This window comes from Dunckerocampus dactyliophorus, chromosome 8, assembly GCF_027744805.1.
Source record: "Dunckerocampus dactyliophorus isolate RoL2022-P2 chromosome 8, RoL_Ddac_1.1, whole genome shotgun sequence".
Taxonomy (NCBI): domain Eukaryota; kingdom Metazoa; phylum Chordata; class Actinopteri; order Syngnathiformes; family Syngnathidae; genus Dunckerocampus; species Dunckerocampus dactyliophorus.
The window spans coordinates 13,626,028-13,652,164 of record NC_072826.1 but is presented as its reverse complement, the minus strand read 5'-3'; the positions used below and the strand labels follow the sequence as shown (position 1 = coordinate 13,652,164).

General features: G+C 41.7%; 1 protein-coding gene and 1 long non-coding RNA gene across 12 annotated transcripts in view; one reads left to right on the top strand and one right to left on the bottom strand.

The window, feature by feature from the left end:
* slmapa (sarcolemma associated protein a) overlaps positions 1–24,422 on the top strand; it is a 41,005-nt gene extending 16,583 nt beyond the window's left edge. For 3 of the 11 annotated variants that reach the window (XM_054785673.1, XM_054785676.1, XM_054785679.1), the window contains exons 2-25: positions 2,066–2,213; positions 2,888–2,960; positions 7,640–7,676; positions 8,494–8,556; positions 8,728–8,823; positions 8,899–8,970; positions 9,059–9,199; positions 9,292–9,429; positions 9,879–10,047; positions 10,234–10,284; positions 11,034–11,186; positions 12,579–12,641; positions 14,055–14,114; positions 14,290–14,355; positions 15,667–15,747; positions 16,165–16,224; positions 16,394–16,519; positions 18,740–18,814; positions 19,268–19,368; positions 19,463–19,661; positions 19,735–19,852; positions 20,026–20,197; positions 20,271–20,405; positions 23,358–24,422. In XM_054785673.1, the coding sequence (XP_054641648.1) occupies positions 2,066–2,213; positions 2,888–2,960; positions 7,640–7,676; positions 8,494–8,556; positions 8,728–8,823; positions 8,899–8,970; positions 9,059–9,199; positions 9,292–9,429; positions 9,879–10,047; positions 10,234–10,284; positions 11,034–11,186; positions 12,579–12,641; positions 14,055–14,114; positions 14,290–14,355; positions 15,667–15,747; positions 16,165–16,224; positions 16,394–16,519; positions 18,740–18,814; positions 19,268–19,368; positions 19,463–19,661; positions 19,735–19,852; positions 20,026–20,197; positions 20,271–20,405; positions 23,358–23,453 (2,493 nt within the window). In that variant the 3' untranslated portion in view covers positions 23,454–24,422. Of the gene's footprint in view, positions 1–2,065; positions 2,214–2,887; positions 2,961–4,106; positions 4,404–7,639; positions 7,677–8,493; positions 8,557–8,727; positions 8,824–8,898; positions 8,971–9,058; positions 9,200–9,291; positions 9,430–9,878; positions 10,048–10,233; positions 10,285–11,033; positions 11,187–12,578; positions 12,642–14,054; positions 14,115–14,289; positions 14,356–15,666; positions 15,748–16,164; positions 16,225–16,393; positions 16,520–18,739; positions 18,815–19,267; positions 19,369–19,462; positions 19,662–19,734; positions 19,853–20,025; positions 20,198–20,270; positions 20,406–21,620; positions 21,709–23,357 lie in introns of those variants that run through there. The other 8 variants (XM_054785674.1, XM_054785684.1, XM_054785675.1 and 5 more) reach the window with 8 other exon arrangements.
* Positions 1,903–5,059, bottom strand: LOC129186925 (uncharacterized). The gene is made up of 3 exons (XR_008572322.1): positions 4,857–5,059; positions 4,242–4,286; positions 1,903–4,048 (listed from the first exon to the last, which is right to left on the bottom strand). It is a non-coding gene; the product is annotated as an uncharacterized LOC129186925 (long non-coding RNA).
* Positions 24,423–26,137: the final 1,715 nt, after the last annotated feature.

The window sequence follows — 26,137 nt, the reverse complement described above, 5'->3', positions numbered from 1 at the left end:
CACATGAGGTGCCCGCAAGCCTGCCTTTCATTCAGGTTTTCAGTTAATAATGAAAGAACAGTAGAACGAAATGCATTCTGAAATACAAAATGTGAGTTGTGGACACCAGCATTTTGTTAATGTTCTGGTAAAACAAGCATATTCGCTTTGTTTGGGTTTAAAATAAGCTCCGAAAAGAAATGTTACTAAAATGAGTAGCTCTTGGCCATTTTCATTTTGTAAAAGTTATTGTCCAACTGGTGAATGCGGACGCTATTAACTAATTGCTGTGATTGTCCATCAATGCCATGAAGATGTCACCGCATTTTTGCTTTGCTGTCCGTAAGGGGTGTAACGGTTCACATGGATGTATTGAATCGTTTCGGTTGTGCATGTTCGGTTCGGTCCACTTGCATACCATTTCGATTATATTTTATGCCATTTTTCTTATTAAATTTATTACTAGAGTGATCTAAGCGCTTCACGAGGAACTAAAGTCCTGTGGGCGAGTTTCTGCACGGACGCCTCTGAGTGTCGGACACTACTGACTGAGGGGGGGGCAACACACTGACAAATGACATCATGGCAAATGCAAGCGAGAAGCCTGAGCTGGAAGACCCTCCCATCTCACTACGGTCTCCTGTTTGGGAACATTCTGGCTTCCCTGTTTAAAATTACGGATGGACAAAGGCAAGCGGATAAATCTAAAGTTGTGTGTTGACATTGTTCCGCAAATATCGGGTATGCTGCAGGAAACACGTCTAACATGTTAGCGCACTTAAAGTGGCATCATCCGGCAGTGAACGTTACATCTACAAGAAAGAAAACCAGCTTACTGCAACCACCGATAACTTATAAACAGCATATAAACAACCTCTAGCAAGCAGCTCTGACCGGGCCAAAGCAGTAGCACATGGCGTGGCCTTCTCTGTGTTTTGGATGGGCATGTCTGGCTCTTCTGTGTCTCTATGTTTTTATGTGGCTTGTTGTTCTCTAGCGGGGGGCTGGACGGCAGGGATCCCAACAGCATCCCTCTGGGAGCAATCTGTTGTCGCCCTGCGATGTGGTGGTAGCCATATTGATGGCTGATGCACTCTTGGGTGTTATCCTGGTTTCATTATGTTGAGATGTGTGAGGCATGATGAAGAGGACTGTGTGCCAATTCAAATTGAACCGATCAAATCGGGCCGTGCATGGATCACACATCTTTGTGGGTTTTGCCGCCTAGCTCTTTGTTGGAGGACTGCGGGTTGTGTGGGGGTTGCTGGGGCAGTGGGGCTTGGGACGTGTGCATTCGGGGCTTGGAGAGGAGTGGTCTGGGCTCACCTGCAGAGGTCATGGTGCGCTTTGGCTTCATCCAGAGAATAGATGCTGTGATATTTTTATGAACTATTCTTTCACGTATTCTCCATCTGTGAACGGCTTCCCCCTCCTTTCGATATCCAGTGCAGCCACAACTCTAGCAGCTGTAGTTGGGTTTGGAGCGTTCATCCACTTCTTGAAAACATGTTTGCTCTGCTCAACTTTCTGTAGTAGTTCCAAAATTCCTCTCTTACGCCCATCTGCATTTGGGTACATTTCAGAAAAAGCTGAGTGCTTGTTTTGAAAATGTCTTTAAATGTGACATTTTTTCTTGTCTGCTTATTTCTCACCACATATCAAGCACACGGGGGAGCCAGCGTATTTGTCAGTGAAGACAAAGGAATATGTCCATTTAGATATAAACTCTCTATTTTCTTCTGAGATTTGTGTATTTTGGGACGTATTCATGGTTTATGGATTGCGCGGTTAGAACACTTGACTCAAGGTGAAGGGAGCCGCAACAAGGAGTCGCGGGTTGCTGATAGGCTAAACCAATCAGCAGTGATGAACTTTGACAAGATGATTGACAGGACACTGGCAAAGCCTGGCAGGGTAGCAGTTGTTATTTTTAATCCTAAAGACTGTGTTTAATTTCCTTCAGGGGCCAACAGCTATAGATGCACGTTCATTTTTACACTAATATCTTCTCACTAGTACATTGCTTACTCTTGATGACAGAATCAGCAGTTGTGTAATCATGTGTATGTTTTTGCTTCTGTTTCAGTTCTACCTGCAGGACACAAAAAGCAGCAATGGCACATTCATCAACAGCCAGAGGTTGAGTCGCGGCTCAGAGGAGAGTCCACCGTGCGAGGTCCTCTCTGGAGACATCATTCAGTTTGGCGTCGATGTCACTGAGAACACACGCAAAGGTACATGTAGGATACACATTAAGCGCCCCCTCGCATCGAACGAGGTGCAATAAAATACTCTGCCATGTCACATTATATCATGTACTGTATATTGACTTACATACTGTTTCTAATAGTTCAACACTGATGTTGCTAAATAAAGTATTAAATCATTTTATATTGTGCAGCTGTATCGAATGATGTGCATGTGTGAGTGTACGTTAAGAAATTAGTATTAGAAATATGCTAAATGTGAATATGGAAAGTTTGTTAAAACCAGTCTGACCTCACTTGACGTTATGTGCTCATGCACATGGGCAGCATTTGAATCATCACACTTCAATAACCCTTAAGGGTACCTTGGAGCTCACCTCAAAAGTGGTGTCATACACACACACACACACACACACACACACACACACACACAATATGGAGTGGACATTTAGGTCAGATTTTCAGCTCCACTACCAAACCTTTCAAATTAGCGTTCCAGAACAAATTCATCCTGCATGTTAACCTCATTCTTCAAGGTTTCTTCTATCACAGGTTAATATGCAAACAAATATTTTCCTGTAGAGCCGAACACAAACCTGTGACGCACCCATTATGAGTATCCAAGAAAAAAAATGTCAGCTTTAACAAGCAGTATGTTAACGTTAAGTAGTAACATGTTTGTTGCTGTTCTGTGTCTCCAGTCACACATGGCTGCATCGTGTCAACAGTCAAACTGTTCCTGCCCGACGGGATGGAGGCACGCCGACGAAGCGAGTAAGTGCTCACTTCGCCAATTGCAATGTCGAGCCTGTTTTTATTTTTTCCCAAATTAATTTTTTTCTGATTTCATTTTTCAGAATTTCGTTATTTATACACTTATTTTACCACCAAAGTGTGTGCTTTTTGTGGCAGTGACTAAAATGTCTGTCAATGAAATGCAAAAATCCTTGCATTTATTGATGCAATACATCATTTGACAATTTTTTTCAATATTTCAGAAGCAGATCTACCTTTGCTCTGCACATAATACTACAAAATCCTCAACAAACTGTAATGCTTGTGCTTGTGGTTGAGTAAGACGGAGTCCTCGATGCAATTCCAATCACTTGACGGTGTAAACGCACTCACGCAGCCTCAGTCGCACACACACAGCCGCACTAGCATGCTCTGCGATAATAAGCTAACCCAGCCAGCTTCCACTAACGCTTGGTGACTGAGATGAGTTTCCAAGTTTTTCCTCTCTGACTTAGCCGGTGTTTCAGGTGGCTCCTTCGACATATTTAGTTTGGGAGGGGGTGGGTTAGTGTTTGAGGAGTTTCCGCCACAAATGAGTGGTCTGCGGGGGGAAATACTTTCCCACAAAAGCGTTCCTTTTCCTCACGATAACAGCACTTCATTCATAATATGTTAAGTTCTGCGAGATTTCGCGATTATTCGTAGATTCCGTTTTCATTGGCCAATTCCGCGATTCCGCTAACGGGGAAATCATATGACACCGTAATGGACAAGGTGGATTTGAAGTGACTGCAACCACACTGACCTATAAACCTCGTGTTTGGTATGTAAAACTCATCCCTGCACTTGGGAGTACAAGAAGCTGGTAGGCAAGGAAGAATATGATCAAAGCAGCATCTGCCATAGTTTGCACGAGATTTGAACAACAATTCCTACTACTACAAGTCCCTACTAAAAATATTTAGATATTCCAGGACACTTTGTCATGCACTTTGTCAGGAAGGTGCTTTGTTTCTATTATCAGTGTGGTACCCACCGCAATGCTTCTTGTAGTTGGCAGTGGTGTGTTCACAGCTCCCGTGGGTGGAGCCTTTTGAGAATTGATTGAGTCTGCTTGAGCCACGCCCCTGTCACGTAACACTTGATGAGTTATCTGGTGTACCTTTTTAGTGTGTGTCATACGTCATCAAGTTAGTGCAGAGGCATAGCTAGCAGTTGTGAGGTGAGCTTGTTTCCTTGAGCGTTTGGAGGGACGGAGCTAGCACAAGAAAACTGTCAGCGCAAGTGTAAAGAAAGAAGGTTTGTTATGATATGACTCACGTGTTAACAGAGCAGTAGAGAGGACTGAGCTGCTTGACCTGAAATCTGAGAAGAAAGTCAAGTAAGAACTTCAGCGCTCAGTCAAGCAAGCAAGAAAAAGAAGATTGAACTTTGTCTCATGTCAGCTTGTGATTTGACACATGCAGCAGGAAAACAATACAGGTAACATCTCTACCCTCCACAACCTGAAGCAGAGGATTTTTGTTGTTTGCCATAGCTGAGGTGCTCCATCCAGACCTAATACTCACAGCTTGCCGAACAGCACTGAGTTAATCTGGTTCTGGTTGTTGTTTTTCTCTAAAATACGGACCTTTATGTTGACTCTTTACCGTCTATGGAACCGACAGAATATCATTTCGTGCATAAAGTATGTAACAAATACTGGAGTTCTATCTCAAAGATGCAAACTTGAGAAGAGTAAAATGCAAATATATCCAAAAATGGTTCCTCAGCTTATTCTCACAGTCACCTCCAACATTTACTGCTAAAGAAGGGTGTTTGTATCATAACTCAAAGTAAATATAGTTTAAACTTTATTTTTTCCATGATTGTATCATCTTCTAAGTGTGTGATGTTGGTTGCTGAATATTATGAAAGGTACTGGTGTGTACATACCACATTCTTTGGTTCATAGAGGTCGGGCTGCACACAAGGGTTGTCATATGTACGGCGAGTGGTCTGATTTTCTCATAGTTGTTTCTGGAGGTGCTGCTGTCTCCTCCTGTTAGCTCCGTGTTACACATTAACAGTCGCCTCTTACATTGCCTAGTTTACCTTTGTCCTACAACTCTGCTTTCTCTTCGCCTTCACCCACTTTTAGGGCCATTCTCCACCACACCGCAGCAATACACTCACCTTTATATTAGATTTAAATGAAATGGGCAGGCTGTTCCAAAGAGTAGACAACATGGCTGCTGACAGTAGAGCTGCAACAATTAATTGATGAATCGATTATTAATCGATATTTTATTTTTTTCTACTTGACCTTTATTTAACCAGATAAATCCCATTGAGATCAAGACCTCATTTACAAGGGTTTAAAGGGATTATCCTATTTTGGGATTCCATTAATGTTTTTTTTATTTGAAAATGTAACCTCCGTTTTCATCATTAATTTCTTCCAAAAGGTCAGATGAAAACTGAAACATATGAAAACCCAAAAAATGTTTTCCCACCAGATGTACTGTAAATCCAATCAATCCATTCCAGGCAACCAAAAATATGAACACGAAACACATTTTACAGGGAATAAATATAGTTTGACATGCAGTAGACAAAGGGAAAGACATACAAATGAACCTTTAACACCACTATTACCTTTTTATCGAAGACTTGTTGGTGGACACAGGGATGAGTGGAAGGAGTAGGAGTGGGGACGGGACGGGATGGAATAGCCACGCAGACGCTGTTTCATTCTAGTCCGTTACACACACAGTGGACGGTTAGTGCTGTATACTTTCTCACTTTAACTTTATTGTAAACTTTAGCAGCAGGTGCATCGTTCCACACACTGGCCCTATCTGTCATGTGTCTCCCTTAAATCGTTCCCCCAGCAACCTGTGTTACAGGGTCCTACCTGTACATTACAATCCTATTGTAGTAGACACTACTTTTATACTTTGCTACGAGTTATTTTTTGATTCAGTAGTGTTTCTTACCTTTTTTAAAAAAATCAAAGTTCTGGCATTTGCAGCCGTATTTAATAATAATTAAAAAAAAAACAGATTCCACTAACACTCAGAAATACACAGTGCGCTTGAACTCATCATCAAATGGAGCACTGTGCTTATTAGGAGACAGATACAAGTTGTTCATCATTCTGTAATGGTTCTATGAACAAATAAACCACCCACCCCCCCACACACATAATAAAGATGATTAAAGGATTCCTGGTTAGAATCTGTTTATGTCCCAATTCTAAAAGAACCACCATCCATTTTTCAGAGACTGAGCCACCGACGTTTGGATGCTTTGTTTGGGCACTCGACTAATTTTTGTCGAAAACCAAATCCTACAAAAAACAGGGCATATGAAAGTTATACAGTGAAACCTCTCACCTCATTTTCACCCTTTATTTACTGGACAATGCTTTATGTTACATTTTGTTTTTTTTCAATTGACTTTAGATGTTCCACTCTGCTCACACACTTCCACATTCACCTCCATCCCTTAACAGAAAGGAGAGAATCTATCACAATAATACATTTCCAGGGCTCCAAACAATTTTTTTTTTTACTAGAAGTACAGTGGCCCTTAACTTAAAATTCTAGGAGCGCAATCAGAAAATGTAGGGGTGCACACCGAAGTTGACTTGCAAGGTGAATATTCACATTTTCACTGCATTACTGACAAATACTTGAACAATAAATGGCAACTGCCCTCTCTAACCACCGTGTTTCTGTCCCTTTCTTCTGGAAGGCTTTGGTGGCGTCATATACATTCTAACTCCAATACCGCCCTTATTTCCAAACACAAACCAATCACGATGGCCATTCGCCCCCCGCTCTCACGACTCGCCTTCTTCTTTGGTGTTCGCCTTTTTTCTTCTTTTGGAGTTAATGTCAGTTGGCAAACTAGTTCATTTGCGCGTTACTGTCAACTACTGGGCTGAAGTGTGGAGCAGTTTGTCAGCTGCAAAAAAACCTGCAAATTAACTAGTAGGGTTGCCAGCTTCTGCAAAAATAAATTAGGGACACCTGGCAGGGCCAACGACTTTTTTTTTTTTATCTTAAATTGTGTGAAACTAATTTTGTATTATTTAAAGTCAAATTATTTGTTCAATAATATATTTTTATTTCTGTTCTGTAGTGATAGCGTCACTATCATGGCTTGTTTGTTTTAAAGACCAAATGTCACTGTAGAGGGAAAAAAGAGTCCCATTTGGAGTCCAAAGACCGGAAGCAACGCAGAAAACTAGCTACCTAGCTAGCTGCAGCCAGTGAGTGACAGCCAGGCAAAGTGTGTAAACAAAATGCAAGAAAAGTCAAACGGCAATGAGATGGAAAGGTTAGCGATCGAAAATGCTGGCATCAGTATGCTTAGCCTTTGACAACTGTTAACGTCAACATTTTACAAACGAGTTTTCATTCTGACAGAATAAGGGCCAACGAAATATTTGCTCGCAGCGTCTCAAATTTTAGTTGCAGAATGCGGCTGTTTAGTCGCAATCTGGAGTCCTGATTTTCAACATGGTAATACTTACAGTATTAGTAGATGTTAGTAATATTAGTAGATGAGTCAACATGCTGCTTCACACTACACACTTTTGACAGCGTTTCTCTGCAAAGAAGGTGTATGGATATGTGAGAACACATGATGACTATTTTCTTTGGTGGTTCCTCTTGTGTGTCTTCCCTTCCTTCTGTTTCCATGGTGACCAAGTTTCTCCCCTCTTGCAGTGTCATCCAGGCTCCGCTGCCGCTGCCTGTAGACAAGGTAAGGACAAAATGTGCCTGATGTGTCGTCCTGCCACACGTAATGCTTCCTCTCTCATCTGTGTTCCACGAAGTGGAGTAGTCAGCTGCTAACAGGAATGTGTGGATTCCTGCCAGTCTCTGCTGCCACATGCTTATGTCATGTGGATTCAGATGGAAGCACTACTGCTAAAAGTGTGTTGTTGTGATTTTGATCCAGAGATGCTCCCCTCTTCGCTCTTTTTCCTGGCTTGTGTCTGATGGGCATTACCTCACCATACAGAGGAAAGCTAACCTTTTATAGTAACATTCTTAATAATCTGGCCTATTTACTACATTACTAGATTTAGTGAGTGTGCGCAAATGTGTCCTCCTTAGACTGTAAAAGTTAACACTTAAGAGTTTTCCCTCCACCAGCTGTACGATGAAGCTTGGGTGTTCTTTTCTGTGTCTCCGAACAGTCACAACAACAGTGCCTCAGTGTAACCTGTCCGAGGAATGTGGTTTGTGTGTGTGTGCGTGTGTGTGTGTGGCTACATTTGAGCTACTTCTCTAACATAGTTAAGCCTCGTGAGGTCCCACGACTCCTCAGCTCTCATTTGAATGACACACTCTGGCCGGCAGTTAAAGTTAAAAATGTAGAGTCAGGTTTTAAATTGAGGTGACTTTATGTTACTGATTAAATACACGTTCGGTTACATTTCTCACAGTATTTAGTCTAATGTGAATGTGGGGATTTTGATGCTTTTTCACGCCTGTGATTATTCCTCTGTTTGCCCTCCTGCAATTCAAACACTGTCAATATTTCGCCAAACTATATGTGAATGTGTGTTTTCTAGGTTGCAGCCAACACTCCCAGTATGTATTCTCAGGAACTGTTCCAGCTTTCCCAGTATCTACAGGTAACACAGCGACACCCACTGGTTGTCCCGTACAATTACAACTCAAATTAATGAGACCCAAGCAAGCATGTTGGAAGACAAAAGTGCATGAAAAGCCTAAATTCTCCATGACTGATTGTTCCCACTTGATGAGCTGACTCGGTGCTGACTTGTTCTTTATCTCTCTGCAAGGAGGCCTTACACAGAGAGCAAATGTTGGAGCAGAAGCTGGCCACTCTGCAGCGTCTGCTAGCTACTACTCAGGAGGCCTCGGAGAACAGCTGGCAGGTAGGAAAAACGGAAATTAAATAACAGCAAGGTTTTTTTTCTTGGAGCTATAAACTAAGAATATTCCTTCCTCAGGCTCTGATTGATGAAGACCGTCTGCTGTCCAGATTGGAGGTGATGGGCAGTCAGCTGCAGGCTTACTCAAAAGTGAGAGACACACTATTAACACAATCATCGAAACAGTGTTATAAAAAGCGTTTTGTCACTTGTTCCTTTCCTTTTGTGTTACTCTCAGTCCCAGACGGAGGACGGCATACGAAAAGAGCTTCTTGCTCTCCAGGATGACAAACACAACTATGAAACCACAGCCAAGGAGTCTCTCAGGAGAGTCCTGCAGGAGAAGATTGAGGTGGTCAGGAAGCTGTCGGAGGTGGAGGTCGGTCTTACACACGAGTTCCACTATCAGTTTGTGGTTTTCTGATGTTGGCTGGGAAACGTCAAGCTATTTATGACTGCTGGCCCCCGCAGCGCTCGCTTAGCAACACGGAAGACGAGTGCACCCATCTGAAAGAAATGTCTGAGAGGAGCCAGGAGGAGCTGAGGGAGCTGGCCAACAAGTACAACGCTGCCGTCAATGAAATCAAAGAGCTCACAGACAAAATAAAGGTAGGCTGCCGCTCAAAACTCAGAATTCTTTTGATAGCTTAAGTAGATGTGACACTGTAGAAGCTCTTAATAAAAGGCCTCTGAAGTTGGATAAATTGGAATAATGTTAAACCTGTGCTTGAAGCTGTAATCTGTGCATTTTTATCACTTATAATCAAAATGATCTTCTTTTGTTGAGACTGTTGAAATGTTACTTAGAAATGGCCTGTACAGCTAATAAAGGTTTTATGATGGACACAGTTTCAATTCAATTTCAATTCTTTCCTATGGGAAAATTTGTCTCTAATTACAAATTGTGACCAATTGCTTTAGACATTAGTACTTCCCCAGGTATTTACGTTTTTTTCCTTCTTGAACCAATCTTCTGACCAGTCTACTGCTTAATGCTACTGTTCCCTCACTGCCATCCCTTTCCTCAACTTTTGTATCTACCCGTCATCCTCCTGCAGGCAGCGGAGGGCCGCCAAGAGGAGCTGACCCAGCGAGGGGCGTCGGAGAAGCGAGAGTTGGAACTGCGTATTGAGGAGATGGAGGAGAAGGAGCAGGTTCTCCAGGCTCGCATCGAGGCTCTACAGGCCGACAACGACTTCACCAACGAGAGGCTCACAGCCCTGCAGGGTACCCACACACTGAGTGTCCTGCTCTAACTTGTAACACACTCAACAACATAGGCCGCACATTGGCAGCCAATCAAGCATTAAACCCCCTGTAAAAACATAGTTATTGTGGCAATGACAGGTCAGCACACTGACCATTTGACGGGTCAGTCGCTTCTTTGAGTCAGTGGTTCTTTCTTGTTCACAGTGCGCTTAGAACAGCTACAAGAGAAAAGCAGTAAGGAAAACAACAGTCTGGGTGAGTTCTGTGTGTCGTCTTCTTTGGGGGGGGTGTCTTCTGTGGCTGCTTACTTCATCTCCACGTCCTGCATGAATGAATGCCGCATGACAACTTCCTGCATGCACATCCAAGCTATTCACTGGTGCTTGGGGTCTGTTTCTGTTCATTTTGTGTGATGCTGTCCATCACCACCTCCTTTTCTTCTTCCTTTTCTTTTTCCTGTTGGGTGATCACGTCCACATGGGGGGGTTGTTCATGGAGAGCCACACTCGGCATCTTAAGAAGGCACCAGAGTGGTTATGGTGCCAACTGGTGCACATCCTGCATCCTTCATTAAAATACTTCTCTGCCCTGGTTCGCTCTTCTGGTGTAGTTTGTCGACATTTACCGTGATTCACTGCTTTCTCTGAATCAGTTGAGATCATCTTTTTAAGTGCTGCACACCACTATGCAGCTCATGCCTGTTCTATGTCTGTGTGTGGCTGTTTCACAAGGAATGGGCTCTCTCTAGAACACGGTGGTGCATTCTATATCTGCTGGGTGGATTCCCTTGGTTGCCAAACTGTACACGTCTTTGTCTTTTTCTGGGGTTAAAACAATGGAGCTTAGGGCCACTGATTGGCGTCTGGTGATGGAATGAGTGCACAGAATGCTTGCGGTGCTTCAACCCTCCTCCTCCTCCACACTGCACACACGGCCACCAGTTTGTGAAGAATCTTCTGCCTTTCCACCCAAAACGGAAGTTCTGTGATGTGGTCAAATGACAGATGAGGACTTAGCCTCCTGTGGAGCAGTAGAGGAGCCTACAGAGGACGATCGGAGCCTGCAGACACCCGAGAGCCACGAGGAAGAAGAAGAGGAGGAGGATGAGGAGGAGGATACAGACACAGACGATGGTGCAGTCGGTGAAATTGCAGATGGTAGTGGTGGTTTCATTATCATCACTTTTATGACAAAAGGACTAAATCGCACACTTTGAATTAGAGAATGTTGACATTCAAATATAACTAAACAAACAAGTTTATTCAGCATATTGAGCGACATATTCAAAGCACATTCATACCATTATGCAGCCTCATCTTATACAAAGAGGTGGGGCCTCTCCTCAGATTTTGGATTTGTCTGCAAACGTTGACCCAGTACTTACACATTCTTGTAAATACTAACCTTATTAATAACCTGTTCTAATCTTTCATGCTTAACGACATATGTTCTGCACCAACATGTAATGAGTCTCTATTTCGTACCCTACACAATGTTTAGTGGAAGTTGGATACGTTTTTTTTTTCTTTTCACAAACTTTGGTGGAAGTAATGATGAGATCATGCTTGAATGCATGCAATGAGTGTAGATAGGTATATGGATGGACATATGGCGCTACTTTAATATAGTAATTCTGTGTGGGAAATCAAGGATGGTTTATGTGGGATAATTAAGTGTAATTGTAACTCGCAGTTAGGTTTCTACTGTATCAGCAGCTCACCGTCTTGCAGAGGATGTTATGTTCTCATTGCAGCCTCTGAGTCTGCATTCTGAGTCGCTGTCCTTCCTACCTAATCCTTTTTATTCAAGAGACCTTTGTGGGCTAGAAATCTAGAAAAAAAAAGTCTTAATTTTGAGTCCAAGTTGTTTAATTGTGGATTGCTTGAGGCTGCTCTTTGGTTGGATGTAATCATCTTATACTTTTCATCACAAGGTTATTTTGTATGCACATAGTAGTGTACATCAACATCTCCTGTATAGATGCTCTCTCTAAGGCATAAATCACAGATCAGTAGGTGGAGCCTGTTTGAGTCATGGTGCTTGGAACCTGTACTTCATAGGCTTTGGAAGCAAACTGTTTGGATTGGGAAGTTTGGTGTGGAAGAGTGTTGCACTTCATTGCTGGTTCAAATTGATGAGATGCTTGGTTTTCTTCTGTTTCACTTTCACTGTCCACTTCCTGTCTGATGAACCATCTTTTACATTTCTGACTGGAATTCCCCAGCTTTCTGCTCATATCTTCTCTTTGATGTAGCTCTCATTCTCTCTGTCGTGCTCTTCTCACGTGTTTCATTCCTGCGCCGTCCCGGCCTTTGTCGCACGACAGTATTTAAAGTTGGGATGTGTGATTCTGCTTATCAACCATTGATATCTTCCTCCACCACCATATTATGACATACAGTATTAGCGTAAACAGTTTGATGCTGGAAGCTCATCAAGCATCTAGCTCCGAAGTGTATCTAAGATGTGGAATGGATAAGCAGAACACATGCCAAATAAAGCGCCAGCGGCGGTCGCCTTAGTAACACCAGTCTGTGTGTTTCTGTCAGACAACTGTCACGTTAACAGCGGAGGAGACGCCACTCGCATCCAACAGTTGATTGAGTGTCCGCGTGAGTACAAATTATAACATTCATATGGTTTGTCTTTTCCTCTTAACACTAACTGGAACACTTGCTGGCTGCAGCATTACTTTGTTACACCTGCAAAATGTAATAATTCTGCCTTTACAAATATCATATTGCTCACTTTAACTGGCACTGTCAGAGAGGTATTTATTTAATTGTAGTTTGCAGCTGTGAGCTACCGGCAATTAAGGTCAACAAAATATTACAAACGGCAATGCAGACCAAATGTTGTGGCTTGTGATTATTTAAGCTCATCTTTATGTCAAAGTCATGCACGATCAAATTTGAGCTTAAATAATATAATAGCATTGTGGAACCTTGGTTAGCATCATTAATATGTTCCAGAAGGTCTAAGACTCATACCGAAAATTTTCCCATGAGATTTAATGGACACAAATAATGAAATAAAGGGATAAATTAACATTTAGGTTACTTTTACCTTCACGGAAGACAATGTCAAAGACACAATTTGGCAGCGAGATCAACATGGACACCACCTTTGTGTTTTGCCATGAGTTATTTCTTGAGTTCAGTAGTGTTTCTCACCTTAAGTCTGTGCTTTTCTTTTGATCGCGGCTGCAAAATAATCCAAAATGGAGCCAAAGAAAATTGTGAATGCCTGTTTTTTTTTTATAAGGAAGGTGGTGCATACGCTAACCGAGGTTCCACTGTATACTGTCCCCATGTTATTGTAAGTGCATATCTCTCAACAGGTGGTCATTTTCTGCTGCACATGATCAGCTTACCTGTTGAACCTTCATTAGAACTTTTTCGGAAAAGATTGTGAAAGGGACAAATACACCATATTCGTTGGTGGTTGTTTCTGGTGTTTGAGACTCATCTTGGCTGTTGTGGTGGTTTGGTGTCCTTCAAATCTTTCCTCTGCAGCAAATCTTCATGCTATCTCATTCAGAGGCCTTCAACATCTTACTCGTGCCTCTTCAGTTTTTGTTGTCATCCCATGGTCTTTTCTTTGTCACCTCCTGGCTCTTGCCGTCAGAGAGACTGTTTTGTTATCAGCAATGTTGCAGGAATGCGTAGCCGGTTGGATGGAGAATTAAAAACATGCACATAACACGTCCATTTTTTTCATGCTGTCTTTTCATGACGCATTTGGTTTTATATCAGTATACTGTACCATCAAGGTATCAAGGAAAAGCTTGAAATTGGGAAAAGGAAATATTCAATATACTTTTACTTGCTAATAAATAAACGGAACATAAACATTGTAGTAGTTCACATACCGGATATTATTCTGGTTTACGCCCATTATGAGATGAACAGTGTCCTTCATATAACTATGGTGGTCTTCGTGGAAACAGACAGCAGCATTTGTTAATGTTAAGTGTCCTTTAGCTGATAGTTGCTGTTTTCTTTTTTTTTTTTTTGTCTCTGCAGCAGTGAAACAGCTGAAGGAAGCAGTCAGTTCATCAATTCACAAACTGGCCAACTTTGATGGTAAGAGCTTCACTAATGAAATAGCTTTTAAGAGGAGGGATGATTTCACTCCAGACCTCAATGAATGATTCAGTGCTCATTTTAAAGAGGAATCATAAGTGAAGGTGTAAAATGATACGGTATTCTTGCCTGTTAATTGCACGTGTGACGTTGTGTTGATTGAATTTGTGTTTAGACACCCACCTACAGAACAACCAGACGGCAGAAGATAACATTCTGACCAGCCCAGATCGACTCAAAGGTAAGCCGGCACTTCTTTACTCCATTACATCAAAGTATAATTCTTGTGGAAGGAAGTGTGTGATGAAGTAGTACATTTCAGTAGAGACTTTTTAGTCTAGTTAAGTCCACAATGACTTACACTGACTGAACTGCTGACAGTGTAGAATACATTACTAGTATCCTCTAACCTTTGGTCATTTTAGAAAGACAATGCAAGTGTCAGTTTCTTTTGGGATGTCCGATATTATCAGCTCGATATTGGCATAAAAATGTGATATCGGTGGATACTAGTATTGGGTAATGAAAACCGATTTTTAAAAAAATGCTCTATAGGTGGACATTTTAATGTAACCATAGTTTATGGTTAATTAACCATAGTTTGTTCACATACAGTGCAAACGCACCTCCTTTGCATTTTCCGCAGGCTCTTGTGTTCCTGCCCACTCTGACTGCCCTGAAGCTCCACATTAGTTTCTGGGACGCTAGCAGTTAGCCATTCATCCATCCATCCATCCATCGATATTCTATACCGCTTATCCTTGTTAGCCATTCAGTGAAGCACAAATAAGCTGCACTCCCTGAAGGTCTTGATGTTCTTGCCAGTTCGTTGATCTTGCTCAGTAGTGAATTCACGTTTCCCATGATAATACAAGGTACCGAAGCCTTGAAACTCCACTTCCTTGCTAGCTGCTTGACTTTCATCTTTACCCCGGCTCTGCCACCTCGATATCCATGTGTAGACCGGGAATCACACCGACGCGGGACGTCGCTCTCATGGCACGTAAAAATGTACTTGAATAAACAAACAGAGCTGCTTGGAAGGCAGCCACTTGTGGCAGCTGTGTTAATTCCACAACAGGAGCTATGTGATGTTAATAAGAGTTGGATGATACCAGGAAAAAAGTACAGTAGATACTCCAAGAGAAATTCTACTTAATCACTTAAAAAAAAAAGTAAAATAAGAAAATTTAATAAATAAATAAATAAATGCGGAACAGATCATGTCAAATTTGTAGCGCAGTAATACATAATAAATAATAATAATGCAAAGTAATAATAATACATAATAAGGTAATCAGTCTAGTCCAGTCCAGTGCGTTCACAACAGGAGATATGTGATGTTACACAGATCGGTATCAGTTGATTGGAATCGGAAATTGAGAGTTATCGGTCATCTGTAAAAAAAAAAAAAAAAAAAAAAAAAAAAGCCAATATCGGATGTTTCAAATTTTTTTCGGCATATTCATGTTACTAATCACATTTTATTTGTTTTTTCTGTGATGCTGAAGAGTTAATAGAAATATCTTGACCCTGCTGTGTGTACCCACAGGAAACCAGATGGATGCCAAAGAGTCTGACATGTCGGACACACTGAGTCCAAGCAAAGACCGCAGTAGTGACGATACATCAGGTCAGTGAAACGCAGAATCCCATTTTAAGGTTGTTTTATAGTTTTTAACTTGTTTTGTTTGAGATTAGCATTGTTTTTGCATTTTTCTAGCCGGAGCTTCTGTTGACTTTGGGAAAGTTATCATTGATAACTTTTCTAATAATTAGATAATGAATTAATAATTGCTGTGATATTGGAAGGGGTAGGATTAAATAAGGTCTACTTCTTCCTACTCCTTTTCAGACATGTTGAATTGTGGAACTGTAAATGTAAGATCTACTCAATGTAATCTTGCATACATAACCTTGCAAAATAATGTTGTAACATACTGTATCTCTCTTGAAGCCTGTTGAAACTAATATGAGGGACATTTTGTTTGCACCTTATGTGGATTCTAATTTTAAAAAATAAACCCTATTAATTTTAATTGGGTTTCAGATGGCAACATGGATGATCAGGAGCTCAATGAACCGCTCAACAGAGTAGCTCTACTCAAAGGTAACCATGGCATCAGTTGTTGTTCTGCTCTAATGGACCATCACTCTAAGGTCGTAAATGAATAGTTGTCTTTTAGGGCAAGCTGTTGTTAAAAGCTTCTTTTTTTAGTAATGTATTCACTTGGAATGTTCTCAAATGTTCCCTTTTTAAGATATGTGTCTGTGTTTAGCTGAGTTGCATCGGGCCGGCTTAGAACCCAGTGACACAGAGCAGGTCATCCACCACCTACACAGGGAGCTTCTGGAGGCCCAGGAACTAGCCAATACTGGCAAACAGAAATGTCTGGAACTTCAAGGTGATTCACACTATACTGTATAATTTTGACTGACTTTTGACTGGTATATGACGTAGTTCTTGTGAAATACAGATGTTTTCTGACATTCTGACATTTCTGGCCTTTTCTTGAATATATATACACACACACACACACACACACACACACAGTTTTTCGCTAGCGCGGGGGGACGAGTCGGTGTATGAGGCGAGCCAGTGTACTAGTGTACCTCCGGCCGGGTTTTGGGGACTGGGCTCTCTTTGCTACGGCTCGCGGGTTGCTGCCTGGATAGTGGCGAAGCGTACGGCCGTGTTCAGTGGACAAAATGCATGCCTGTTGGTCGCTCTCCGGGAGGTGAGGGCACTGATATGATAATAGATTTTTTTCAGAATATTCTCGTGATCGACCGGCAAAGTCTGAAAGATAGACTAGTAGCTTACGATCGACAGGTTGGCGACCCCTGATGTAGAGGCAGAAATTACATGCTGTTGTATAAATAAGATATGGAATCTAAGCCCATTTAGTTTAATGAAAGGTATAGAAATGTTTGATAAGAAATGTATCCTTAGATTACTTTTGTTGCGATCCAGCTCTATATCCATCCATCTTCTATACCGCTTCATCCTCATTAGGGTCGCGGGGGCATGCTGGAGCCTATCCCAGCTGACTTCGGGCGACAGGCGGGGTACACCCTGGACTGGTCGCCAGCCAATCGCAGGGCACATATAGACAAACAACCATTCACACTCACATTCACACCTATGGACAGTTTAGAGTCGCCAATTAACCTCACCTGCATGTTTTTGGGAATGTGGGAGGAAGCCGGAGTGCCCGGAGAAAATCCACGCGCACATGGGGAGAACATGCAAACTCCACACAGAAATGCCCACAGAAATGAATCGAACCCAGGTCTTCCCGATCTCCAGGCTGTTCCTGTATTGGCCAACATGCTAACCACTAGACCACCGTGCGGCCCTCCAGATCTATAAAGAAAATAAAATTAACTCAACCTTCTTGTGGGGGTGGAGGGTGCCGTATTAGGATGTTAAGGGAAACACTGATCATCAATGAGATGTATTAGTAGATATTAGACTAATTTGCTTTGCCACCTATAACACAAAGCTAAGATGTTAGTGATAGTTGAACATATATTGACCTACATTGGATTTGGTTTTAGCATCTTTAATGCCCCAAATGTAGCAAAGCGGCCCCTGCATCATTCAATTTTTCTGTATGCAGTTTGGACACCCGTGTTGTAGATGACAGCGTTGTGGCTGGAGTATTATACAATTTTTTAACAGTACTGGCCATTTTATCTCACTCAATTTTGACATTTTCTGTCTTATGGCTGATAATACTCCAGTCAAGCGGTCTGTTACATGCATGTAGTATGTGTGTATTGGCTGGCATAAGGAAGTCCAGAGGGTGTTTGATGGGATACATTATGGTCGTCTCTCACGGTGCATGTGTACTAATTGATATTGATGTTAGTATACACACAAAGCAAAAGAGTGGAGCTTTGTGAGGAGCAATGCAATGGTATCTTACTAGCAGTTACTAGGGAAAAAGCCCCTATTGGGAATATTAATAATGAGCAAGGTGAGCCCATCAACACAAACTAGCCAGCATGCCGAATTTATGTATGAATGTGCTAGAAACATAAAAGGCAACAAAACAAACTTGCCTACCTCAAATATATCCACCTGACCCAGTTTTTCCATCTGGGGAAAAAAAACTCCATATCGAGATGCAGAGCCTTCGTCCTGACAGTCAATGTCCACTGAGACGTTTGTTTGGCAAAATACACACAAACGGAACAGCGCAAAATTGTCTGCGTTCACAGAAAGTCATCGCAAAAGAAATGCCTCAAACATTAGACAGTTCAAGTTGCCTGTGAGAAAATACATGTCACAAACGGTAAGTTCACATCTTTACAGAGCGAAAGATGACATATTAAAGGAAATATTGCATTATTATGATGAATTTGTATTATATATTATCATAACATTAGTGGTATATTTGGTCTAAAAAAAAAAATGTAGACAACATTTCAAAACACACCTGCATTGTTTTGGGACAAACAAATGAAGTTTGTTCGTTCATTGTACTTTTTCAAAAAAAAAGATTGTTAAAATCTTGCCTTGTCTTGTTCTTGTGGACCCAAATTGTCTTGTATTGTGAGTTGGGACACCCCTAGTCACCATGGATAATGATGATGACGGTCGATCTGTATGTCTATAGCTCTGCTGGAGGAGGAGAGGAGGAATAACTCTCAGCAGACTGATGAGTCGACCAAACAGATCCAGTACCTTCAGAGTTAGTACACACTTGTGCACACACACAACAGAACATAAGAGGTCAAACGCAATCCATTCTGGGATTCTGATTAACGTCCAGTTTGTTCCGTCCTATAGTAATGGAATTAATCTGTTCCGCTGTCAAAGCCCTTGATTAACTTACTGTCATGGACTGTAAGTGTAAAAAAAAAAAAAAAAATCAGTTAACTGTTAAGAGTAAAACAACAAAACGCTTAATCTTTAATGGCAAAGGCGAAATGTGATTTGCATGACTTCAAATTGCGTTATTTCATTTTCTAGTGTAAAGGCATAAAACAATCTCGCTCAACTTTGATAGTGATAGTGATGACACATTATGTGTCTGTTCTTCCTTGTTGAAGCTGCTCCTTCCTGAAGAAGACCTAAACAAAACACATGCCACATGGTCCACTGTGTGTCTTGCACTGTCTCACATGTGCGTGTGTGTGTGTAGCTCAGCTTGGGAAGCTGCAGGCCGACATGGAAGCTCTGAGGGAGCAGAGGGAGAACACCATCTGTAGCACCCGAGAGGAGCTGTACTCTGCCCAGGAGGAGGTAACCACTGTCATTTCCCCTCCAACTCCTCATAGCAGCAAATATTTATCAGATGGGGTGAATCTGACATTTGTGGTTGTAACCTCGGTGTCAGATTCTTGTCTTGCGGCACACTATGGAAGCGGCCACAGCCGAGCGAGAGCGGGACATTGCTGCTTTGCAGGAGGACCTGGGCGGCGTGCGGTCCGAGCTGGAGCACTGGAGGAGCACGGCTGCCAAGTATGAGGAGGAAATCCGTCGGCTGCAGGACGCCTTCACGCAGCATCAGCAGCACAACACCAGTCAGCTGCATGGTATGTACTGTATGTACTTGTATACGTGTGTGAAGTCATTCACTACAACAACAATTGTCTTGTTCCCCCCCAGTGGAGTGTGTCGCGCTGCATGAGAGATGTGCATCTCTGCAGCAGGACTGTGATGGCCTCAGAGCTGAAAGGAAAACTCTCATGGAAAAACTGCTCCACCTGGAGGCCGAACTTTGCAGGTTCACACATGCACCATATTGCTTCGTTTTCATTGCCATGGCTTTGTTTTTTTGTGCAACTTCCTGTTTGTATTATTGTAATATATCAACCTGCTTCTGTATGATGGGTGCATATTTTTTCCCAGTGATTTTCACACTTCACAACTTTCTCCCCTTATTGTCTGTCTTTGTAGTACTCGGGCACAGAGTCTGGCACTCAGCAGCAGATTGGACTCTCTGGGGAAGAGGGAAGAGGTTCTGCAGGACAAACTGGGTTCTCTGGAGAACCAGCACCTGCAGGATGCAAGCAAGCTTAAGAGCCAGCTGGACCAGGCCCAGGACCGCACACACACACTGCAGAGAGAGGTAGGGTGTCAGTCTCAGTAATACAACAGGATACATCTACAAACGTGTTTACTGGTGTGTGTGTGTGTTGTAGTATGAAGACACACAGTCGCAGCTGTCAGATCTTCGTCAGCGATATGAGAGAACAGAGCAGGAGAAGACAAACATCCACCTGGAACTGGAGCAGTGTAGGAACAGCCTGAAAATGCTGCAGGATAAGAACAGCTCTGTGAGAAAACTCTCGCTCACTCTCACTCACACACACACCTGCTCCTGTAAATTGGGGAAAGAAAATCCTGATGCCAATATCCTCAGCTGTTTTTGTTTGCTCGTCCTGTATGTTTGCTTGCTGTTTTGTATTGTTAATTTGCATTGTCGCAGAAGCCCCAGCGTTTGTGTGCGTGTGTGCGTGTGCGTGTGCGTGCTTACCAAACCCAATAATCATGTTGGCCTGATTGCTACACCAATCATTGTAGTGTGTCAACATGAGACACAGACGTGCACTGACATCATGTGACCTCATGGCCTTGCCTGCTTCTCCAGTTTATTAAAAGCAGATGCTACTTTGCTGCCTTTAGGAGGAAGCAGCCCCTCCACTTCTGTTGGCCTTCCTCCTCCTCTTCCTCCCATCAGGATGTTTAAAAACCCAATCACACTGCCAGATAAATAAACAGCAGCCAAACTGAAGGCACTTACCTGTTAATTCTTACCACACGTCAGTTGGACCTCGCTCGATGGGGTTAAAGGTCATTTGAGTGACCACACACCAGCTGGCCTGGACACAGATATTTTTAAACGACAAAATTATTTTTTAACTTTAATAATGATTTGGAGTGCAAGAGAGAAAGTGAAAAGGAAAACATAGCTCTTTTATTCATTAACACAGCATCAGCAGAACCAATGTTGTAATCGCGGTCAGGAGCAAACTGCTCAGGCAGCTTTAATACCGCTATTGAATTTGTTGTAAGCAGTCGGGCAAGTGTAACATGCATGAGTTTCACATCACTAGCTGAGTAGCCATACCAACGCTTTAAAGCACATGCAGAGCTAGATAAAGCTGCTGGATGTTAACCACTCGTGATCTTGTAGAGGTTAAATAAAAAACTGCATTATGGCAACAGCCATTATTTTTGACCCAGCGCTAATTAGAGACCATACCTAATTTGTAAACCATGCACCTGGCGACTGGAGGAAAGTTGGTTAATTGAATAGAGGTGCTGATTACAGCATTTGCGGTCATTTGTCAGCGGGAAGTGATGCCATGTGACGTGTGTCGTAGACTGTGTTGCTTTGCACCCCCTCCCCTCACCTCACCTGCCACCCCATCCACCTGACCCTCACCCCTCCCTGCCATTGCTACTCCATCCTCCATATTGGTTTTAGTTGATTTGCTGGCTGATTTCTTCTTATCCCTCTCCTGAACACCCCCTCTCCCCCCCAATAGCCATCCATACTGCAGCCTGTCCAAGCCATATTCATGGGTCTTGTCCTGGCTCTGCTCTACTGGTGTTTCGGCCAGTTGTGGTAGAAAGGTACACGCCGACATGTCTCTTCAACCCTCTTTGCCACCAAGTCTGTCTGTCTCTTTGTCCTTCATTCCTCCACCTGTCTCTCTTTGTCCATATTGGTCCAAAGACCAGAGATGTGAAAATGTTCTGAGAGGTGTTCAGGGTCACACGTTCCGGAAGTTCTCACACAGTTGAACTTTTTAAACTTTACATACAGCAGCTGTAATACTCTTTTGGACTCTTTTTTTTTTTTTTTTTTTTTTTTTTTTTTTTAATAGTGAGTGTTTGACCCAAAGAGGACATTTTTATCACCTCACTGAGTGATACTTTACTCATCTTGACGGTGTGTAAGAGTGTTCTTGGAACGCATCACTCTAGTACCTCTGCTCCTTAAAGACTCCAAACAAATACTCAAGTGTGCGTAGGTCAAACCATTGACTTATTTGACACCAAGAAGATAAATAAAGCACCTTTGGGTTAGAGGAGTCTTTAATGTCTCGTTCCTTCCTTCCCTGTCTTTTTGTCTCAGCTACTCACTCATTCTTTAACGCTTCTTTTTCCACACTTCGCACGTCACACGCCTGCTTGCCTCCTTTCCTCCTTTCCTCTCAATCCAACGACCTCTTTTCTACTACTTCTCATACACAGCCCCTCAAGGTCCAAAAAGATTGTATTTTAATGTCTCTTCTCCGGCTGAGCACCTTTTGTGTTGCTTAAAACACAACAAAAATCACATTGGTATTCATTGTTTTTTGGATAATATTAGGGCTGCAATGAAAATAAAAAAATATCTTGACAATAAGGTCAGAGAATTACTTGAATGAAAACTTTTTGTAGATTACAATTTTAGTTAAGAGCATGAAGTCATATTACATGAAAAAGTCAAAATAATTTCAAGAATTAAAGCAAACTTTTCTAATTCAATTGTAAATATTGACTAGAATATTAAAACAATTTTATTTACTTTTGCATATTTTTGTCACATTATGATGATTTCATTTTAACTTTTTTCCCCCTCCTTTTCCCTTTATTGTTCCTTTTTAGGGTGGCGCTAATACTTGTACTTTTGATGAGTTTATAACTAATAAATCACATTTTCATTACAATGAATACTGTAATTAATTTAAAACATAACATGAAATTTTGTAATAATGCTGTATAAATAAAACAAGCAAATCATTGCCGATTACTCATGGGAAAGTTAAATGACTTTGCCCACTTCTTTTCAGATATTAACAGACTGATGTAATTATTGTTTAAATTATTTTTAGTTCGATGGGATTTTTGTATTTTGCTTAGTTTCTTGTCATTTTACATGGCAACATACAAGCTGTAAGTCGATCATCTGCCGTTGCAAGAGACAGTGACATCATCAATCCCAAACAATGAGGACATATCCACAGGCATGACTGGTCCTGAAAAGAATCATAATTAAATGTGACTCACGCTGATGACTGATGTGTTTGCACAGGCAGCAACACAACAAATACAATGTTTATTGGTGGACTTTCAGGGGCTTCCTCTTTCCCCCCCCCCCCCCCCCCCCCCCCCCCCCCCCCCCCCCCCCCCCCCTCCTCAAAGTTGCAACACTTTTCTTTCCCTTCTTTGTCATCATCGCTCTCTGTTATTTGACCAAATGAGACTCCAGCTAACATCAGTGTCTTTGTTGACAGGGCGGATGGAGCCCCTGGATGCCGGTCATCGCAGTGATGGTCGCCGTGACGGCAGCCATCATCTACCCCAACCTCTCCAAGAGCAGCTCGGCCTAGCACACAACCACACACACACACACACACACGCAGTGGTGACCAGAGCGCCACGGCTGTACTTGTATAAAGTCTAATTGTACATAATTGTAGAAGGAATATAAAGGTTGTGGTTTCTTACAGAGATTTCTTTGGTTTGTTTTGTTGAGGGGCAGTTAAGTTTAGTTGTTTTGGTTTTAATTTCCTCTCTCTCAGCTGCGGTGGGATTTTTTTTTTTTGTTGCTATTGTTTGTTTTGTTCTGAGCATCACATTGGTGATTCGCTCACCAAAGCGTTCACTTGGTGGTTTTCTGTTTGGGGGTCATTCAGCCTCTTAACATCTTCATTGGTTTTTCGTTGTCTAACAAATATACGTTAACGCCCAGACCTTTCCTCGCTAACTCACAGCCTCTGTTGTCTAAAAACACGGCGTCTCTCTGGTGTTTTTCTTTTTCTGTCGGAGGGAACGGGGGACGCTTTGAAACTTGAAGCCAAATGATTTGGGGGCAAATGTTTTTCTTTGTGAGGTCACACAAAAAGGGGGGCCGAAGTGCCTCTGTTGTAACTTAACACATTTGTGTGTATATGTGCGAACGTATCACCACACGACCACACTTGATTGAGTCCTGTGTGTGTTAGATGTATACAGTCGCTATTTGTGTCCAGTGAGCGCACGTGTGAGGATTGTGACACTTCACCAACAAACATTCAGTCGTTCATCACATCTTCATGTCAACTTTTTGGTCAACTTGCCTCCAAATCCAAACGCCAAATGTCACCTCAACAAAGGACCTTTTAGCCGTAGCACATAACACTTTCCATGATGATGCAAAAGTTTTGTTTCTTTTTTTTTTTAATGAGACATGTAAAGTTTGTGTGTGTGTGTGTGGGTGCACGAGCGCAACATTTGTCACCATCTGTGTAATGTCTTGTCTGTGTTTTAAAAAAAGAAATAAACGAACAATTATCGCAGATGTTTAAAGAGAAACACTACAGGATTGAGAGAGAATTGTACAATACAAAATGCTATTGAATGACGTGCTGTTTAGAGCTATTTTTGGTTAAAAACATGTTCTAGAGATATGGACGGGGAGTTGTGTAGATGGGTGGAATATATAGTATGCAGGGCAAAACGTTTGGAATAAAGTTGTAGCAAGCTGACCCACCAACAACGGCTTCTGGCATCATCTGTCACCAGTCACTCAACAAGGAAACGAGAAGTCAAAAACAATATCACGAATTCTTTCATATGATTAATTTCAATAAATAGTCAAATATAGATTTCATTGTTTTATATTTAAATATAATAAAATAATGAAGCGCTATGCTGCAAACTGAATCGCAGTTTTTCTCCAAGTAAAATACATATATGATTAAAGACTTTGTCCAAATTCAAACTATATACTGTACAGTCGTCCCTCGCCACTGTGCTCTAACTGTGAAAATATTTGATTTATAGATAAGAAATCTTTCCAAGCGGAAATTCACTTATGCAATAATCTGTTAAGTGGGATTTCTTATGTATGAATCAAATATTTTTGTAGTTGGAGCATACAAAACCTGTTTATGACCTTCTAAATATGGTTTCTAACATTAGAGCCCTGTACACGAGAAATAACACCCCGTAGTCACATTTGCACTTGTATTACCCGATACAGTAGACACAATCATAGAAAATATGACATAATATACTGTAGACTTGCGTGTTAGAATTAGGGACGTTCCTTATTGTTCCGGTTTCTGGACAGTTCTTTCTGCAGTGGCTATTGTCTCATCGGTGTAACATTACTGACACATAGTGACCAATGTGGAATAGTACATATCACAAGATCACTTTCAATTTGTTTTCTGAATGCCTTATGTTTGTATTTTAGTTCGTTTAGCCATTTTATGGTTAAATGCTTAATTTAGGCCAAAAATATGTAACATTTGATTAAATGTGCATATGTTTTGTCTATGTTTGACCTAATAGTGAACCACAAAAGCGGTGATTTGTTTATTTTGAAAAACCGCAGCGAAATTTGAAGCGTGATGTGGCGAGGGATGACTGTACGATACAATGCTTTAAAGTTTACACTATTTGATCATATGTGATTTCTGGCTTGGTCATTTACAAGGTTTGTAAAGTTGTACGAGTGGTAGAAGAATCCGGTGGAAGGCCACACTTCATCGCAGCAGCTTTGCAACGTAGGGAATGCTTGCCCACATGACTGAAGAAGATTTCCACTGTATTTTTCTGAGGGCTATTGTTTTACTATCTGTTGGCATTCAGAAAGGATGTGAGGAAGTTCTGCTTGTGTCCAGGCGCAAGAGAACAATGATGTGTAATACATGTTCAGAGATGAAAACATCATCTGGAAACATTGACACTAAACTTCTCGAGCTGTACCACTCTGTGTGATTCATTTTATCCACACAAAATTACAAACAAGCGATGATGAAAACACGCCTGGACCTGTTCGCCTATCAACTCATGTGATGTGAAGGCATCAGTCATCTCTTGGAACATGCACAAAGAATGATCACGCAACACAATCACAGACACTGACGATCGAGAGCTCACTAAAGCAAAGTACATTTAGGCACAGATGTGATAACTACGGTGTGGCAAAATTAAAAATAAATATGAATTCAAATACTAATTAATTGTAAAAAATAAAACAACGACAAAGCCAACTAGAAGCAATTTCAGGAGCACGTTAAAATGT